Source organism: Quercus lobata, chromosome 6 (assembly GCF_001633185.2).
Source record: "Quercus lobata isolate SW786 chromosome 6, ValleyOak3.0 Primary Assembly, whole genome shotgun sequence".
NCBI lineage: Eukaryota > Viridiplantae > Streptophyta > Magnoliopsida > Fagales > Fagaceae > Quercus > Quercus lobata.
In genome coordinates this window covers 46,493,782-46,505,282 of record NC_044909.1, presented here as the reverse complement: position 1 = coordinate 46,505,282, position 11,501 = coordinate 46,493,782, and the positions used below count along the sequence as shown (strand labels likewise).

Sequence of the window (11,501 nt, the reverse complement as noted above, 5' to 3'; positions counted from 1 at the left end):
TGTGCATTCTTGTCAAGCTATTATCTAGAAAGTGGCAGCAAATACATCATGAATTAAGAATTAAAGCTAACAAAAGCTACAGGTTGAGAATTAGTATTAGATCTCAAAAAACCAATCACCCACTAACTATACATGATGAAATCATGGCTCCATTCCATATAAACAGAAAATCCCTAAAGGCTAAGAGAAAAGAGAATTTTACAAAGCAGACTACATTTCATTTGACATAATATGAGGCACCACTGGGTTAAAATAATCTGAAGACACAAATTTCACTTCTTCTTTTTCGAAAACATTGGTATCTTTGCAAAAAATCCAGATGTCTTAGATGATTTCTTTTCTTTAGAGAGATCTGTAGTGTCTTTAGAGGCATCAATATCAGATCCAGAGCAACCCCGATCTTCAGCATACTCGATATCTCTTAAGAGCCGTAGCAATTCCAAGGCACTCACCCTGCCTTTTTCATTACCATTGATAGATATATCAACAAGAGCAGGAATGACACCTCCCTCCATGACCCACTGACAATACTGAACACGTTGAGAGCATAGCGAAAGGAGAACAGTCACTGCATTTTCTTGATCCTCATGACTGCCAGTCTCAAGTAGTGCAGTAACAGAAGCAATGCATCCACTAGTTTCAGCAATAGAAATTCTAGCCTCTTCTACATTGCACAGATTTTTCAAAATAAATGCACATTTTCCTGCAAGAGTACTATAACCAAAGAAAGGAACCAATTTTGGGATGCATTCCAAAGATACAATGTGTGGACAAATGTCACTGCTTGAGGACATATTGTACAGAATCTTGATAACCCGTTCCTGGAAATCTTTGCTATGCGAGTTGAGCGTCTTTACGACAGAAGTCAAAGCACCAGATGCTAATATTTTGGCTCTACAAGACGGTGGGTTAGACAAGACTTCCAACATATCTAGGGCTTCTTCTGTGACTTCTGAAATAAGAAAAGTTGCCAAGAGAGTAAATGCTTCTTCACGTAGGTATGAGATCCCACTTCTGCATGAAGCAATGGAAATTAATTATAGTGTCATACATGAGCCCATGCATAAGAGAACCATGATCATATTCAAAGAGAAATCAAGGACAGGGACTTACAGAAGAAAACAACAATTACATGGGTCAATGTTCAAATGTTGTAAAATTCCATGGGGGTAAAAAAATAATCTAGTTAGGATTAAGCTAAGTACCTAAATCAACTCAAGGTCTCAATAAACCACACTCTGTCAACTGGCTAAAAATTTCATAGCGACCTTCCCTTCTTAGTCAACACCCCGTAATTCCCAATTTACAAGTCAGATGACATATTGAACTAGCCACACCAATTTGATACATTTTAAAATGATAAGAATCACCTTAAATTAAAAGTTTGCAGTTGCATCTTATAAGAGATATATTAACCCATTAGTATAGGTCCAAATCCAATTCTATTTGTGTGTAAGCCAAGTCTCCTACTGTATTAGAAGTCTATTAGTCTAGGGTTTAGCCTACCACAAATACGCATGTTATCGTTCATTGTAACACGGAATTTGAACTACGCTCTCATATATTAAAGATGTAGCCCTTAAGGGTTTCTTTTTGGACGTTGGCCATCCATGTAACCCGTGTTCTTGTGTTGCTCTATTTTATACTTTCTCTTCCGCATCTATTCTAGCATATTCAACATGGTATATCAATGCTAAAATTTAACATGGTATTAAAGCCAAACTTCGTTCTTGGCCTCTAGAAAAATCTCTCTCTATCAAGCTTGCTCCCAAATCAATTGTGCCTTTCCAATCCTAGATTTGTGCAAGCCGTGCCTCTTCACACAACAATTGTCTTCCTTGGCCTTCATCTGCAATCTCAACCTTTTCCATTGTGCGAGGAGGGCGTGAAGAACCCTAGAGGCGCATGAAAACAATGATGATCGCGTGAAAGTGCATGGCACGTTGTTTGGCAAGTGGACTCCAAGGTTTTGCAAATTGGCGTATGGAGAAGCTGTTTGAGTGGCGCGTGTGGCAAAATAAGGAGCTAATAGTGAGAAACAAAAAGCGGCGATTGGAATTCTCGTCAGAGGTCTCAGCCGCATGTGGTGCGCGTGTAGCTGAGCTTGAGATATGGCACCGTTTTTCTGGTTTTTGCTCGCCAGACGCCATAGAGCTTGACCGTGAGATTGGTTTCATCGAAAGAGAGCTTGAAAGGCACAGGTCTGAGAAGGATAGATGCAGATTGCCTAGGATTTTCAAGACTGCGACAACTGTTGGGAGGTGTCGATGGTGAAGACAACGAGGCAGCCGTGAGACTTGGTGCCTGATATCTCGCCCCTTGGCTTTCATTTATGCTCACCACTACCTCTAGGAGGTAGATCGTTCACCGATCTACAAAACCCTGAAATTTCGAGGCAAAATCATCATCTACGTGCTCTCACGTGATGGGCGCTACTTGGAGAACTACTTGTTTAGCCACGTGCCTCCATGCACTCATGCGTTGGAATTATCTGCTGATGTCATCATAGCTACTTTCTCACCACAATCCATGTCAGCATAACCATGTTAGCTACATGTCAGTTCTGCGTCAACGCCTCTATGCCACATTAGCCCTAGTTGACTTTCAGAGTTGACTTTGACTTTAATGTTGACCATTGACTTTTATCAAAGGTGAAATTTTTTTTCAATAGTGTATCTTGCTCAGTTTTTCACGTAGATTCCAATTTTGGGTTCCTTTTCTTCATTTGAAACTCCTAAATCGCTCCTTTGGCCCATTTTTCATCCTTTTTAGGTCCTTTCTATGCACAAAGACTCGCAAACCATACTTCATGATGACGTCCTCTTCACTAATCTTCTTCAGGTTTTCAATGTAGCCATTCTCGGCCCTAGTAGCCTTTCTTGGTCATTGATGCAATCTTTCTACGGCATTTTTCGGACGTCTCCATTGTGCTTGGTTCTTCCTCCATAGTGCCTGATCCTTCTAGTCTCTTCCAAGGTCATTCTTCAAGGCATTTTCGTGGTCATCTTTGTGGTTTCTTCAAGGCATCTTCTCAAGCTTATCCAGCTTCAAGGTTTCATCGAGCTTACACTTTGAGTTTGAGAGTGGGTGTTGGATATATTAGTCAATTATAATATGCCCAAGCCTCATCCTATTTGTGTGCAAGCTAAGTCTCTTACTTGTACTAGAAGTCTATTAATCTAGAGTAATATACTATGAAGCACAGGTGTGTTTCTGGATTCGAGTGCAGGTGCGGGTGCAGCGATTAAAAAATTATTAAAAATATTTATATTTATATTTTCTATATATTTCAAAGGCAAAAATATATTTTTATTCTGGGAAAAAATGCAAACAACATCCTTTGAAAGCATGCAAAACAACATTCTAGGAAAGCATGCAAACAACAAATGATAACAAATATATTTCACTGTTGGGGAAGCATGCAAACAACATCCTTTTCTACATAGTTTCTATATGTTATCCTTTTCATTTCAAATATATTTTCAAAGGCAAGAAACACAAAACAAAAAAGAAAACACAAAAGAAGCAACAAATATTCAGAATAAAATTGAGGAAGGACAAATTTAGGATGTTTGGACCTCATTCAAAGCCGATTTCGGCCACCGGCCGATACGATCCAATACAACTCGATTCTGGTCGAATCTGCCTAGTTCAGTGAGAATTAGAGCCGAGTCGGAGTGAAAAAAAAAAAAAAAAACAACTTATACATGGCACTGACCCGCAAGCAGCCACGTCGGACTCTGGTGCAACACCCTCCCAGCCGTGTCGGTGCTTCCTAGGTAATATACCCATGTTATGGTTCATTGTAACACATGATTTGCACTACACTCTCATATATTAAAGATGTAGCTAGCCTTAAGGGTTCCTCTATGGACGTTGGCTGTCAAACTGAATCACATAACCTTTATGTTCTTGTATTACTCTATTTTATGCTTTCGCTTCCGCATTTATTTTAGCATATTCAACATGGTATATCAATGCAAATATTTAACACATCTAAACACAAGCCATTTTAACTAGTATTCATCAACAAAGGGTGAATTACCTGACTTTGCTCACAAATGCAAACAACAACAAACATCCAGCCTTTTGTGCTATCATATCATGCCGGTCAAATGCATCCTTCATAAATCTAACGAGTGGTTCAACAAAGTTCTCATATGACAGAGAATAATAATTTTCTTCAGTGTAATTTAGATGCCTTTTGACATCTTCAACAACTTCACATTGGGATTCCCATTCAAGTTCAGCAAGTTCAGAGAGAAATTTCAAATCTGTCTCATTTATTTTAGCACAAGATGGAAATTTGTGCACGTCTTTTGTCTGCATAGACGTCAAACTTAAGCAATCTGCTATCTTAGTGCATGGTGAATCTGAGATGAAACTTGTGACTAAAGATCCAGATGAAAAATTGCTAAGATCCAACCGAAGCTGTATATCATCCATAGAACGGCCAGTGCTGACACTAGAAACGGAAGATGATTCCCAAGTGTGAAGGACTTCTGGTTTCATAGTTGGGCCCGTAACAGTGACTCCATACCTTGTACACCACTTTGATGTTAAATCCTTCAGGCTCGTGTTTGGAGTTAATGACAGATGGGCCAGTTTGATTTTAGTCTTCGGACATGTATCATTACCCTCATCAAACCACTTCTGTATCCATATTCTCTCAAATGTTTGTCCAGATGCAATGACAACTGGATCATACATCAATCTTGAAGATATTGGACATCTAAATTCCTCGGGGGGTATAGCTCTACTTAAGACGCCAAATTGAGCCTCGCGATGCCCATATCCGATTTGTGATTCCACTTCATCAGACTCGCTGTGCACAGAATTCTTTCTTCTGTTCTCAGATGCAACTGCTCCTTCATGCTGAACACAGGTATTCCCCGATTGATCTTCCAAAACTAAATTTCCATACTTATTTAATAGGTACAAAAGATATTTTAAAGTCTTCTTTTTTGTTGCCTCACTATCACTGACTTTATCAATTAGCTTCTCGATAGATTGTTTCTCTATCAAGATAGCATTTTGGGATGTAATATGAAGTGTTGAAGCTGCATATTGAATAGCTTTAACTTCAGAGGTTTCAAATGAATCTGATGTAGAAGTGAGCAATCCTCGCAAAGCCTTACCAGCCTCTTCCTGAGATGAGTCCAGAGAAAATTTTGCACTCCTAAGATCATCCATGATTTGAGAGATCTGCAAAAGACATTTCATCATTAGCTGCACCAAATAACTGAGGCTCAGACTTTTTTTTTATTGGAAAGAAGAGAGGCCGGGGGGGGGGGGGGGGGGGGGGGTGGCAGTATGGAACTAAAAATGGTGGGAATGAGACAGGTTGACTCTTGATAGCCACATAGATTTGGAATCCTGAAAATTCTCATTTTGTAGTTGTTCTGCCAGATGTTTTTGAATGTTTTATGTGAAGGGGGAGAATGGAAAATAGTAATTAACAACTAGACTGAAAGCAGGTCAATTGGGAAATGGGGCTACCTATCCTCTTTAAACAGTTCCAATTTGGGATACAAGCATTAGATACCTGAATCACTTTGGTACAGTTGCACTCATGTAACTAGCACTTCCAAAAGACAGTGCAGTGGCTGGCTTACTATTACGAGCGTGTAAACAAGAATATTGTATATTTTGAAACAAAACAATACAGAGGAACTTCTCTGACAACACCATCAAATACATATACACACGTATATCCATTATCTCATCTTTTTTTCTATCTTAGTTGGAAGGGGGAATTGAAAAGGTAAAAAACAAAAGAAAAAATAATAAAATAAGATAAAGCTCAAGGAGGCACAGGACCGGCTAAACCATATAAGCAATTGATGCAATCGCCTAAGGCCCCCAAATAAAAAAAGGCCCCCACTTGTAAAAAAAAAAAAAAAAAAAGTTATATATATAATATATTTATCTATATATTTTAATTAAAAAAAATTTAAGCATTTTTATTTGTCAATAAAATACATTAAAAAAGTCACATTGTATCCTAAAATACAGTACACTGCACAATGACAGTGCACCAAGAACACCTCAAAACGTCCACTAGCACCTGAGAGTGCGCCAAAGCCCAAAAGGGCTATAGTCTTTAAGTCTTCACCACTTATATTGCATGTTTATTTTTATACGTGTGGCACTTTATTATGCTCAACACTAGAATGTGTTCGGGTTGGCTACTCTAAGCTGAGGTGGCACTAACCATGTCTTTGTTTGAACACACCTGTAATTTACTCATGCAATATATATATTTCAAAAAAAAAAAAACTGTACAATGCACGTAGCACTGTGCAATTTTGTCCACAAACCCCCAACACATTACAAGGCCTAAGCTAAGCTAGCCTCCACACAACTCCACGCTAATTAATAAGTTATCACATTTTTTTTTTAATGCAAACTCTTACTTTATCAATTATTATAAATTATCACTTCAATTAATTATTTGATGTATGTTATATCAACTCATTTGTATTATAATAATATTAATTTATTAAATCATGTAATAAATTAATTTTTATTTGTACAAATTTAAACTTTAAAGTTAAAAAAAGAATTACTTAAAATTTTTGCTTAAGGCCCCCAAAATTGTTGAGCCAGCCCTGAGGAGGCATGTAACTTGACGGACCTCCATAGCCAGCATAACTGGACACATAGTTTGAATTTGGCCTAAACTTTGCTCCAACAAGCTCCTCAACCTTTGAAATCTTGAGACCATTACATCACCTCTTACTGCCTGAAAGTAATTTGCAAGCCTTATCTTATATGGATTGAGATTTCAGTATATAAACAGTATCAGAACAACAATAAAGGTTATAAAAGAAGTGAAAGGAGTCGTTAATTCCATCAGATTTGGCACAACTACTGGATGTTCCATCCAAGGAGCAAGCCGAAACTTTAACACACGCGCACACTTAAAAAAAATTAAAAATGAAGTATAAAATAAAATAAATAAAAAAGAGGATACAAGGAAGCGAGCTTATTGAAGGACTAATCACAACAACACTCCATAACATGCTTTAGTGCAGGTAATTTCCAGTCAGAAACAATGCCATGTATGATAAAAAAATGCAAAAAATTCTGCAGGTAATTTCCAGTTGGAAACAGTGCCATGCATGATAAAAAAAATGCAAAAACAATCTACCAAGGATTGCTGGTTGTAGGACTTGAACCAAACCACTTCTGACACAATCAGTTAGCATAAGCAGATTACCCTACTCCTCCAGCAAATCATATATTCATATCAGTTGAGTTTTTTATCAGAAGAAAGTTTTTTCAGTTTTCCTTTTTCCGTAGTCCACCAGCATAGACCAATTTCATTTATTTATACTCTTATACAATTATTTACTTTTGCCAGGTACATGGACCAATCATAAATTGCTATTCTCCAGATCAAATTGCCAGATTTTGTGTCCATCATTTTCCAGTAGTTTATTTATGATGGTTATTACGTTGATGAAATACAGCAGAAATTGTACACATTGATCTACTTTCTTTGTCCTTGGTCATTGAAAAGATTACATACCTGGTAAAGTTTACTAGACTCGCTGCAGTACTGAAGAAGTAGCTTGGCCTTCTCAATTGAACAGTTCAACAAGCATAGTGATTGTATTCCTGCTGAGCATCGAGGGCGAGCCGCTTCTATTTCTGGAAATATTCTTGATATTCTATCAACCAATTTCAGGAGTTCTGTGAACATTAAAAAGTGCCCCTGTAATCATGAATAAATACAAGAATGAGACAATTCCACCTGATTTTAAGAATAGCTGAGCTAAAGAAAAGAAAATATTCAGACACAAAGTGAGCTCAGATTTAAACTTCATTCTATAAGATTCCACAGGGAAACCACGGTGCTTCTCATGTCCTTGAGAAAAAAACATCCTATCCAGGAATATATATCCATGCTCAATTTGATAAAAAAAAAAATCTTGGCCTTTAAAGAAACAGCATTTTGGGCCAGAGTGTACCACCTTCATCAAAGAACTGTAAAATCTGGTTTCCAGTAGCTAATTTCACATCAAATGGGATCTCCATAAGACCATAAAGGAAACACAATAGTCTTCTTTCAAAAGAATTAGAAATGAAGTGTAATTGACACTATTTTACCAAAAAACTAACCAAGACATAAACCATTGGAAGAATATAGGTAGTTGACACTATTATTTAGGATATATACATAAACCTCCTGTATGTATTGGTGAAGTAAATCAAACACAGTTAATAGGACTTCACATACAAACCAGCACATTCCAACTGAAGAGTAGTCAAAACCAAAACAGTGGTACCTTAAAGGAACAAGGATCTGGCAGTTTTTCCGCTACTTCAGCAGCATCAGTCCCCATTAAAAAGGATATTATCTTATATCTGGACGATCAATAACAAGAAAAGCATTACTTATATCGGTTCCTTACAAAATTCTATCCATAGTATCTAACATATATACTCTATCAATTCAAGATACTGTATAAACAAACCTTCCACATGCAGAGCGACAATTTGAGTATATGCAATATAAAGCGTTTCCACATGCAGCACAATATATACATGATCTACCAGAGTTGTTCATTAAAATAAAAAATGATAATATAATAGCACTGCTTGTCTCTTTTTCTTTGGAAACTATAACTATTGTCAACCAATTGGCAAAATGATGTTAGAAAGCTAGTAAAACAGGTAGACCATCACTATATCCGAACCATGTAATCAGTTTCCAAATTTTAAATTTAAGGGTCATAGGATACTTTATCCTTAAAAAATTTAAAATTTAAAATTTAAATTATTAGATATATAAATTTAAGGGTCATAGGATACTTTATCCTTAAAAAATTTAAGGGTCATAGGATACTTTATCCTTAAAAAATTTGAAATTTAAATTATTAGATATATAAATATTAAAAAGAAAATTTAAGTTATAAGTTGAACTGGAACTTAAATACGGAGTACTAAACAACAAGAATAACAAATTCTTACCTATTGCAGTCGAAATCAGAACAATGATCAGAAAAGTTTCAATCCCTTGTATACAGGGAAGAAATTGAACTACCAGGAGACCCTATAAAACCTAAACGATCGCAAACTAATTCTTAAACCACAGAGACCCTTTTTAGAGAAGAAATTAAAGTCAAAACACATCCAGTATCTTTCAGTTCCGGACCACCAAGAAAAAACTCCCAACTTTGCAAACAGCCACAATTCAGCCCTTTAACCACTACAGTCCCCTCAAATTAATTCATGCATATCGCAACCAAGACTTTGACATACATTCCAAAGTATTTTCCACGAGGCTCTCCCATGCAGAAGCAAGAGCAGCTATGTAGGATAACAGTACAGCGATAGAATAATCTTCTTTCTCATTTAAATAAAACAAAAAATTAAAAAAAAAAAAAAAAACCAAAAATTCTTTAACAATTGGCGTTCCTTCCAGTATAAGAGCAAAGCGAAAAAAGCTTGGTCACCCAATCGAACCAAAAGGCAAGAGAAACCCACGACTTGATTTTCCAAAAGAGCCAGGAAGCTTTCAAGCAGAGAATAACCCAGAAAGGGCACAACAAATAAAAAATTGTATATAAGAAATAAAGAAATACTAACAGTGAAAGCAAAGCATGTTAATAAATTAAAGAATAGTTGACATTTAAAAGATTCTTGTGAAGACAAAGTCTTTGCGTTACTAGTCCAAGAGAGTGAAAGAGATATAGAGATAATTATTTAGTTGGCCCCGTCATGGGCGACAAGGAAGGAAGGAAGATTATTCAGGTTTTTGCCCCGATCTAAACTTTCAGTTTGGTAGTCAGTCAACAGGAATGCATGATGGGAGTGATGGAACACGTGTTGGTGCTCAGGCAGGGAGAGGGGTTCAAGAAGACTCTTCTGAAGGAAATGGGATGGACCATGATGGACCAGATGAGGACACTTCCTCCAATTGATGAGTGTCCCGACTCGAACCTCCATTTATCTATGAATATTATATTATGGAATTGCAGGGGTGCAATGAACCCCAACTTCCATCAATCGGTGGATAATATCATTAGTTGCCACTCTCCCTCAATGATGATCATCACTGAAACTCGAGTTGGTGGAAATAGGGCGAAAGAAATTACTGACAGACTTTCCTTTGATGGAGCGGCACATGCTGATACTGTAGGCTATGCTGGAGGTATTTGGGTTCTTTGGTACACCAATGTCATGGATGTCACCATCCTTGCATCTATAGAACAGGAGATACATGCAGTTATTTAGGTACATTCTTCAAACTTGTCTTGGCTCATTACTGCTATTTATGCAAGCCCAAGATATAGGGAAAGACGTATCTTGTGGGATAATTTAAATCAAGTTGCTACCCTTCATAATGTGCCATGGCTAGTGTTAGGAGACTTTAATGAAATCCTATCGAGTGAAGATAAGCTTGGGGGGAGACCTATTAATATGTACAGAGCTATGGTATTTCAACAATGCCTAAATTCTTGTAATCTTCTGGACTTGGGTTTCCAGGGACCTAGGTTCACCTGGGTTAATAAAAGAGACTTCCTAGCCTATATTCAAGAACGAATTGATCGATGCTTTGCTAACGCTAGTTGGCGAACTATGTTCCCTGAGGCCTCTGTTTATCATCTGACCAGGCTGCATTCTGACCACTGCCCTGTACTTCTTAGCCTCAACCCAAGCATTGGGAACCATACTGATAGACCGTTTAAATTCCAACCTATGTGGCTTTCTCATCCCCTTTTCAAAAAACTTGTCGAGGATAATTGGAATGATTCCTTGTCTCTTCAAGCCAATAACTTAGCCTTCACTAATGCAGCCAAGGTGTGGAACAAAGAAGTTTTTGGCAATGTTTTTCATAAAAAGAGCAGACTAGAAGCTCGTATCAAAGGCATTCAGCATGCTCTAGCTAGTAACCCGAACCAATTCCTTATTAATCTGGAAAGGATTTTGTTAAAGGATTACAACATTATCCTTCAACAGGAACATGATCTGTGGGCCACCAAATCGAGATACAATTGGGCTATTCTTGACGATAGAAATACTTCCTTTTTTCATACCTCTACCATTGTTAGAAGGAAAAGAAATAGGATAGACAAAATAATTGATAGCTCGGGTAATTGGGTGCATAAGGCAAATGAGGTTGCCGATGTTGTTAGAAGAGGATTTATGAAGCTGTTCTGTACTGAGAAGCATAGTGCTCCTAGAAATTATTGGGTGCTACCCAGTTGGTCCAATGTCCTGTCTGAGGAAGCCTTGTTGTCCCTCAACCACCCCATCTCTTCGAAGGAAATTAGGGATGCCTTGTGGTCCATTAAGCCTTTCAAAGCCCCTGGACCGGATGGTCTCCATGCAAGCTTTTATCAAAACTCTTGGGCTACTGTTCATGAATCTGTTGAAAAGGTGGTTTTTGAGGCTTTTCAGACTAGCTCCATCCCTGAATACCTTAATCAAACCTTGCTGGTCCTAATACCCAAATGCCAAGGTCCTGACTCCATTAATCACTTCCGTCC

The 11,501-nt window shown here is 37.5% G+C and overlaps 1 protein-coding gene across 2 annotated transcripts; it reads right to left on the bottom strand.

Moving 5' to 3' along the window:
• Positions 1-10,031, bottom strand: LOC115993633 (U-box domain-containing protein 5-like). Of its 2 annotated transcripts, XM_031117580.1 has the most exons (6): positions 8,980-10,031; positions 8,295-8,373; positions 7,535-7,720; positions 6,638-6,745; positions 4,046-5,205; positions 1-1,014 (listed from the first exon to the last, which is right to left on the bottom strand). In XM_031117580.1, exons 2-6 carry the CDS (start codon positions 8,349-8,351, stop codon positions 273-275), a joined length of 2,253 nt encoding a protein of 750 aa, XP_030973440.1. In that variant the 5' UTR covers positions 8,352-8,373; positions 8,980-10,031; the 3' UTR covers positions 1-272. The 2 variants fall into 2 exon arrangements, with proteins under 2 accessions (XP_030973440.1, XP_030973439.1); XM_031117579.1 differs by lacking the exon at positions 8,980-10,031 and having other exon boundaries at positions 8,295-8,738.
• Positions 10,032-11,501: the final 1,470 nt, after the last annotated feature.